Source organism: Cariama cristata, unplaced genomic scaffold, assembly GCF_000690535.1.
Source record: "Cariama cristata isolate BGI_N322 unplaced genomic scaffold, ASM69053v1 scaffold12749, whole genome shotgun sequence".
Lineage (NCBI taxonomy): Eukaryota > Metazoa > Chordata > Aves > Cariamiformes > Cariamidae > Cariama > Cariama cristata.
In genome coordinates this window covers 40,707-49,057 of record NW_009635324.1, presented here as the reverse complement: position 1 = coordinate 49,057, position 8,351 = coordinate 40,707, and the positions used below count along the sequence as shown (strand labels likewise).

At 47.0% G+C, this 8,351-nt stretch overlaps 1 protein-coding gene across 1 annotated transcript; it reads right to left on the bottom strand.

Annotated features, from left to right (window-relative positions):
- Positions 1-4,704: 4,704 nt before the first annotated feature.
- CYYR1 (cysteine/tyrosine-rich 1) lies at positions 4,705-7,998 on the bottom strand (the record flags this gene model as incomplete). Its single annotated transcript, XM_009707496.1, has 2 exons — positions 4,705-4,838; positions 7,841-7,998. Coding segments are annotated over 2 exons (292 nt in total), but the record flags the coding sequence as incomplete, so codon positions are not given.
- Positions 7,999-8,351: the final 353 nt, after the last annotated feature.

Below are 8,351 nucleotides of genomic sequence, written 5' to 3'. Positions count from 1 at the left end.
CCCCCGGAATGTCCCCCCCCCCCCCTCCCACAAAAGAGGCCTGGCATCAGAGCGTATGCAAGCATATGTGCTCTTGTAAGCACCTGCAACTCCCGCTGCTCCCAATCCCTAACAGCAATCGTGCAACCAGGCAAGTCGCCCAATGTGCTAAACCGGGAAACCACAGAGAAAGGCTCACAGGACCAGATCCTCTACTCCGGAGGCGGTGACCTTCCCTCTCTGCCTCCCCAGCTCAGCCTAGGCATCGTCGACCAAAGGCAGAGACCGCAACAAAATCAGTAGCGTTTGGCCCAAGCAGATGAACCACCCAGGGCAACGCTACATTCACCCACCACATCAGTGATAATGTCCACTGCCGAGCGAGAAAAACAAAAGATTGTTTGGCCTTTCTCAGCCACAGATTACATTTTCATCTACTTTTTTTTTCTTACTCTACAATATGATGTAGGGCATGAGACTGAAATAAGTCAGCATGACTAAGTAAAAACTCTTTGTACTAACCCACTCATCTGCAAGCTATTCATGTGAAACAGAATAAATGACTACTGGCCGGCAATATCTGCACTGCAGGAACTTTGAATATGGAGGTGGTGAACAAATTACATGCTTCCACACAGAGAAAATAACACTTAAGGTACAACAACACTTCAGCATTTTCAACTAAATTCAACTCGTATGACTTCAGTATTAGCAAATGCTTCCATTTGGTAATGCAGCAACTTCCTTGTTCTATTCTTTTACTTCTAGAAATCTTTCAGACTCCTTCCTCCTCTCTGGCTCTCTCAGTTTTACTTATTTTCAAGGCAATCATCACCTCTGTCTGAAAAGAGGCTACTCTGTTCCAGTTTTACCTGGTTCCCCTGAAAGGGCAACACCTCTATGTTTCATGTCTTTAGCAAGGACAAGAGATGTGATGCCCTTTGAGACTACAATTATCGTCCGCTATGGCCCAACAGATGTGCCTCTGCAGAACATTAATCAACATACTAAAATCAACACCCTCCCTAGTGTTTTCATAGAAAAGAGATAGCTCTCTATCGCTATGAAATCCTCAATTTCCTATTTCCATAATTTTTCCCTGGCATAAGTCATGTATACATTGCAGGTACTTCGGTCACTATGACCTTTATGCAGCATCATCACAGGCGACACGCAACTGCAAAGCTGAAAAACAGAGGGCTCTCTGATCAAAGGCTTTTAGTTATTTTCCAGAAATGCCTTTTTATTTAAGAAATCTGCTTTATAAGTTGTTCTGACAAATGTCACGGCTGGAGAAATTCTTCCTCTAAGGGAAGATTTATGATCTATAGGATAGTTTTCTTGCTCTTTATTTTTCAGGAGACTGGATTCTTCAAATACAAACTGCTCTTTGATTTGTGTGTCTGCACGTTCAGCACAAAGAAATGAAATCCAAGACTGGGAAAAAATGACAACACTTTTTATCTACAGGTAACTTTTTGGGACAGAAATATCATCTGCTGTGATCAACTGGAAGGTGCTGAGGTACTAGCAAAGAACGATGCGGTAGGAACAGGATTTCCCACAGAGAAAATGACACACATTCTGTCCTTCACACTGGCCACCACGTTGGCAGACACATCAATACCCCAGCAGATGCTTTTGAACAGGGACTGTCGTAACACCGCACACAGAACCTTGCCCTTCATGGGAGGATTTCAACTAAGGAACATCCATCTCTTAAGAGGCCAGGGTACCAGCTGAAGTGTCGCAGGACGTAGCCCAGAAGCAATTGTAAGGATAACCTAGTTCAGCACTTGTCACTTCCGAATGGCAAACCAGAAATGAGAATATAACTCTCCTTCCTTGGAGAAGACTCCAAGGAACCAGCAGGAACCAAAACCTTTGAGGCAGCTTCGTTTTCCTCTGGCTGGGTTAGAAATGCTGAGGTATGTAACGGGCTCAGTTTGGCCGAGGGCCACAACACAGGTCTTCTGAACTTACACTGGTGATGACTGAGGCCACTGGCACTTTCATAGAATCACAGAATCATTATGGTTGGAAGAGACCTCAAAGATCATCAAGTCCAACCGTATACCCGATGCCACCATGCCCACTAAACCCACTAAACCACGTCTTGAAGCACCACATCTAAACATTTTTTGAACGCCTCCAGGGATGGTGACTCCACCCCCTCCCTGGGGAGCCCGTTCCAATGCCTAACGACTCTTACAGTGAAGAAATTCTTCCTGATATCCAACCTGAACCTCCCCTGGCACAACTTGAGACCGTTTCCTCTTGTCCTATCGCTAGTTACCAGGGAGAAGAGACCGACCCCCACCTGGCTACCCCTTCCTTTCAGGTCGTTGTAGAGGGCGATCAGGTCTCCCCTCAGCCTCCTCTTCGCCAGACCAAACCCCCCCAGCTCCCTCAGCTGCTTTCAAGCGGGGTTTCAAGAGAATAAGCTTAGTCAGCCTGGAAGGGACAAAGACAACTACAAAATCTGAGCAAGAACGGTCAATAAGGTCTCGTTTACAAGAAAGCCTCTGAATAACCTTTGTGCTCAAAGTTAAAAGGCCGCTTGAGTTCTTTACTGAATCAGGACTGAACACCAAAAATATCAGGCTTGGAGAGGGATGAGAGGTTGTCAGTTGACTTCATTGGGATATGGTACCACCTTTTGCAAGCTGCTTTTTTATTCACTAATGCACTGATACACCTGAAAAGAAGACGAGGGCTACACTGGAAAACATTTAAATGCCTTCTGATCTTCAGGAATCAGCAGCAACCTGCAGTCTCTCCCTCTGAAATGGACCTGATGCTGATACCCAGTAGAAATTTTCTACTGAGCGAGAACGGTGAGCCATGCAAGGTCTGGCGACGGGAGGAGTGTGTTGCTGAGGAATGCAGAATATGATAAAGAAGAACCAAAACAGTAAGATAAGAAGAAGACACTGATCTCCAAACTGGTCTCGGACGGTTGGGGTCCAGCTTATGAAATTGCATCCTTCAGATGAACTTAGCTCATTAATCTCATTATAATGCTAAAAACCACACCCCTAGGAGCAGATTTTAGATGCAAATTTAGGACCATCTTAGTGTAATGAAGTAATTAGGTAACGAGACATGGGCAGATGATTTTTTGTCAGTGTGATCATGGGTAACCAATCATTTACTTTTGGGTAGTTTCTTTGTTTCTCTCTCCTATACCAGCTGCCACCCAAATTTTCCAGGGTGTGCTGGCTCTGTGGGACTACCGCCTAGCACCCACCTCTGCACAGACACGGAATGAAATACCTCTGCTCTGCACGTGTGTCGGCGTGTTGCACAGCGGGTGAAGGAGCCCCGCTTTGGGGACAACAATGCCACAGCTGTCTGGAACTCTAGGTGCCGTTTTTTTGTCACCTGCCACTATTTTGACTGCCAATTCTCAAACTGCCCAGCCACCCAACTCAAACTAAGGGCTTTCAGCACTTGTAAATCCCCAAAGAGTTTTCCGCTCTCTTTGTGGTTCACATATAAAAACTCAGAAAAATACTAGTCTTGCCATTGAAGGATGATGCTTTAGGTAATGGGATACTCTCTTCTGAAGTCAGATAGCTGCTGCTGAATTACAGTTAGCCCCATAAGTATATGGAACACTTTAAATCATCAAGGTCTGTACTTTAGATAGTTGAGATTAAGTAATTTTGAACAATATGTGTGACAAATACAAAAAGTCTTATTTGGTGACTTACAGTTTTAAAATGCCCAAGACAACATTCAAAAGTAATCTGATGCTCACAGCCTCTACGCTTTTTGGTTAGGCTGAATACCGTTATTACTAGTAAACAGTATTATTTTAAAAAAAAATCTTTACACAATCCAATTGAAGAGAAATCTATGATGTTTTAATATTTGGTTTGTATTTCTTCTCCCACTTGTTTTCCCAACTCAGTATTTTTTTTAAAAATCAAAGTATCATTTGCTGATACAAAAGGTATTGTAGCATATTTCCAATGTATACAGTATTTAAGTCCAGGTAAAAGTAAATCAGCTATAAATTAGTGTATTTCACATATAAAAATGCTCTTTATGTTTACATTTTAGGCCACAAACTAGTCTCAAACTGTTTAAAAGTAGGCACTTAAAACAACCTGCACTTGGCCAAAAATAATAGCCATCATTTTTTGGCTGGTGAGTAACGCTGACAGCACTCCTCTTTCTAACACGCTTATCAGACCAATATGCACAGCTGATCTTTGGGTATTGTCAGCCTGAAGTAGAAACTGAAAATAGCTTCAGTCTTCCTTGTTCTTCCTCATTCCCCTCATTTCAAGGAAAGGCGTAACACATACTTGAAGACACCAGTTGGACTCTTCCACCAGAATAAGCCCCAGCAGCTGCCTCTTGTGCTTCCGAAACAGCTTGTGGCACCATTTACACCTTCTTACAGGGGAAGCCCCGCACTCCCAGGTGCTGTCAGGGGCTGCCGCTGAAGCTAAGCACCGATGCTAAGCACTGCTCCTCAGGCACTAACTTACAGCAACTCTTTCTTTGATCATGCGTTGCTTAATCATGAAACGTGATGGTCCGGAGTGGACACTATTCTTCGTCCTGAGCCACAGCAACCTTCCCAGGTTATTTCAACACCTGGCCGTATGTGTTGATGCAGACCTCATCCTATTTGTCCCTGAGTCAATAATATTTGTCCCAACGGTGCTGGCTGTTTCAACAGGCAGTTAATATCCGTGTGAAGCCACGTAATTATTTCCCTGAATATCCAGGGTATGGAGGGGGTGGGGGATACTGTATGGAAGTCTGTGGGGTTGGAGTGTAAGGTGGAGGTAGGTCAGCTGGGTACTCCATTTCGTATTCGTAACTGTAGGGTGGTGGAGCCACTGAAACGGGAGAAAAAAGAAGACATGGTTAAAAAGTTTTTCAGATGCAGGCCTCCAAGTATTTTCTAGTTGACACTCAGACTTCCATACAACAAATGTAAAGTCTCCTGGCAATGCACTCACTTTTTTTTTCAGACTGTCATTATACAGTCACTTTATGTCAATGCGAGTCCTCGCTTATTGCCCTTTCCTTCACTGCTCACTGACACGTTGTGCCGGTAACAGCGTTTGAGTGGCCACACGGCAGATGATACCAGGGTGATGAGGCAGAGCTAAACCTTTTCAGGGGAGGAAGGTTGGGATTTTATCAGATCCATTCCCTTCCACCCCCTTCAGCAGCAACATGGATTTATGTTGTCTCAAAATGACGAGGTAGTCAGGGTTTTTGCTGATCTCCACAGACCTCTCAAACACCCTCTGGATCCCCAGGAGATACCTGAGCTTTCATGCCATGCCAAGCCCAGCAGCATCACACTGCCCAGGGCAAACGCCAGACATCTCCCAGGGCGTTCCCAGGGCTCCGGCTGAGGAATAACAAAGTTTTCGCCTTGTTCACCCCAACAGGGACATCTGAGGAGAGCCCAGTGTTTGTAAACTGGGTCAGGCACTTAGGAAACAAAAAAACCCATTCATAAACAGCTGAAAGCATTTTCTCAACTATTTCTACTAACCTTAGAGAAGAAGGATGAGTTCAGTGATCAAAAAGACAGTAAATGCTGCTGAATGACAGCATGGTAGGAACTGAAAGCTCCATATCAAGACCCCATTAGAGTAGTCTCCACAAATTTTAAGGTCCAGAGTCTGCTCATGTCTCTGTCTATGTCACCACGGATGCCCTCCTGTCCCTCCCCAGATGTCTCCGCAGACTGGCAGTGAAATAGCACTTGAATAGAGAGGGAATGGAAACCCAGGATGTTTGTGATGGGGGAAGAGACTCAAATCCCAGTGTGCCATGAAAAGCACTCCCCGCTCTCTGAAAAAGCAGCTGTCGCTGTTGCTGAGGCCAAAGGGCGGGCATCCCCTCGCCCACCGTTCCTGTCCAAAACAGGCCATGGCAGGAGAAGGGCTGGTCGCAAACCTGGTGGCCAAAACCAGGTCACTCATTCCTCCAGAAGTGTTCATGAGAGCGGGGAACACAGAAATAATCCGAGAGCTTCCCTATCCTCCAAAAAATGCTGCTGCTGAGAGGAAGAACTGCTGGAACTAACGTTTGCACCGGGAACCGGGAGCGTGCAGAGTCAAACTGCCTGGAGGTGGAGAGAGAGGGGTGAGTCATTGCAGGAGCAGACTTGGGGAGGAAAAGGCTACAGCCCTGGAGTCTTCATTTAGCTCTTGTTTTTACAGCTTCCACTGACTATTAGATTCTGAAGTAGCTCTTCAGCAATTCACGGTTGAGAATATTGCAGTTTTCTTTCATTACTCATCTCTCTATGCAAAACAATGTTGCGATGATAAGGATGATTATAGATGATTTTAGTTTAACTGGAAAGTAAGAACATGAGGGAGAAAACAGACACTGAGAGCAGTGAATGTGATAAAGGAACACACAATAAATATTGCATAGCTTGCCTACAAGTATACCTCATGCACCTGGGGCTCGCTGCAACCTTTGCAACAGGAGGGAATATAAAGGCAGGGGATCTCCAAGAGTGGGTTGAGGGGACTTCATCCATGAAACAGCGTTGCCTTTTATTACAGTGAATTCTCAAGTTATCCCAAGGCAATCGCTCCTGGATTTGTAATTAACAACGTCACTGAAGCAGAGACATAGCTGCGTTGCATAAACACCATTCTGCTGCTTCCAGGGTCAGCTCTGCTCTTCAACAACGTGGCCACTTTCACGCGGTGGGGCGTCCAGACAAGTGAGCCTTGCAGATCCCAGCCGGCTCGATGCAGATCCACCTTTGGTGCTCCTGTACCCAGCTCCTAGACCGGTGTGAGTCCACAAGCGAGGTGCAGAGAGCGGCTCTGCGCAGAGCTAGCTCAGGTACAGCCCTGGGTACCTGTTCCCACTCACTATGGGCACAACTGCACTGGAGCAGACCCATGGAGGGTCCCTACTGTCCCCCGGGCTGCCCCAGAGCCTGGGACAGTTTGTAAGCTCAGTGCCAGACCTGACTTAGGCTCTGTGCCTCCCCTGGTGCTGTCCTGCACCTAAAAAACCATGACACCAAAACGTTAACCCGCAGACAAGCCTGCACTGAGCACGTCCAACACTCTTGGCTAACTCTGACCACGGCACAACGGGCATCTCTGCACCACGCGCCAAGTTCCCATCAGTTCAGGCATGGTGCCAGGCGGATGCAGAGAGCCACCCCGGATCCAGCACCGCACGCCAGCCAGCAGTCCTTCCTGGGACACACAGCAGAGAACACCCTGCAAAGATGCCCGTGTGCCTTTGTAGAAATCATGTGGGATCCTGCAGCTCCCAGCAGGGCTTGTGAGCTCTGGCCGAGTACCAGTCAGCTCGGGCTGCGTCAGCCTCCACGTGGCACCACTCAAAGCCTTTGCGCTATGACCCACAGACCTTATTGTCCAGGTTTTCCCCTCTCGGTGGGATGCTGGGCCCCCATTATATCAGACAATGAAAGGGAGCTGACTGCGGGTGAACACGAGCAAATACAAGAACCAGAACACAAAAGAAGAACAACTGATCCATTGCCAGAGAGCCTCTGGGACAGGGAGAAGGTCCATCCCGCACAACGCAGCACCGCCTCGAGCGAGGTCTCAACATGCTAGTGCAGGCATGGCAAGCCATCCGGCTGTGTCAGCAGGGCACCTGGCACCTCTCGTTAGCTCACCGAGTCGCCCTATAAATTCGCCGAGGCAGAGTGCTGCGCTGGCGAACACTGCGCACGCTTGCGTTTCTCGGCAGGGAGTCGTGCCGTTCCTCCCTGGACTCTATCCACATCCCCCATTTAGTGCGGAGCCGCAGCTATCCGGAGACGCGCTCCTACCATGGCCACCCACACCCTCGCGGGGGGCTCGTTTGCCTTCCTTACCTGGGTACGTGCTGATGGCACTGACGTGCGCAGTTCGGATGACCCCCACTCGAGTCCCACGGTTGTTCTTCATGCACATGCAGATACAGATGGCAATCCCGGCAATCACTCCCATTATAAATACTATACCGAAAACAATTCCAGCTATCGCCGTGCCTCTGCAAGGGGAATGGAAACATGCAGTTAGTCTCAGCCAAATAATGTTTACGAACCAAAATTCTTTTCTCAGGAGCGGCCCCCATTTGAGAGAAAAAGTGCATACAGATTACTGAAAACGCTGTAAATTTTGATCCGTCAGGGTATCTGAAGAGAAGAAATGAAGTATCTCCGAGACCAAAATGAGACAGTCTTTCAAAGTCGTCTTTGCAATCGTGCCAGATCACTCTGCTGATTTACCATACATTAAATCCTCCTATTCCAGGGCCATCTGAATTGAAGAACTTTTAAATATTACGAAGAATAATTTCTTCCCTCTCCCCTCACCACACAAGCCTTTTTTTTTTTTTTTTCC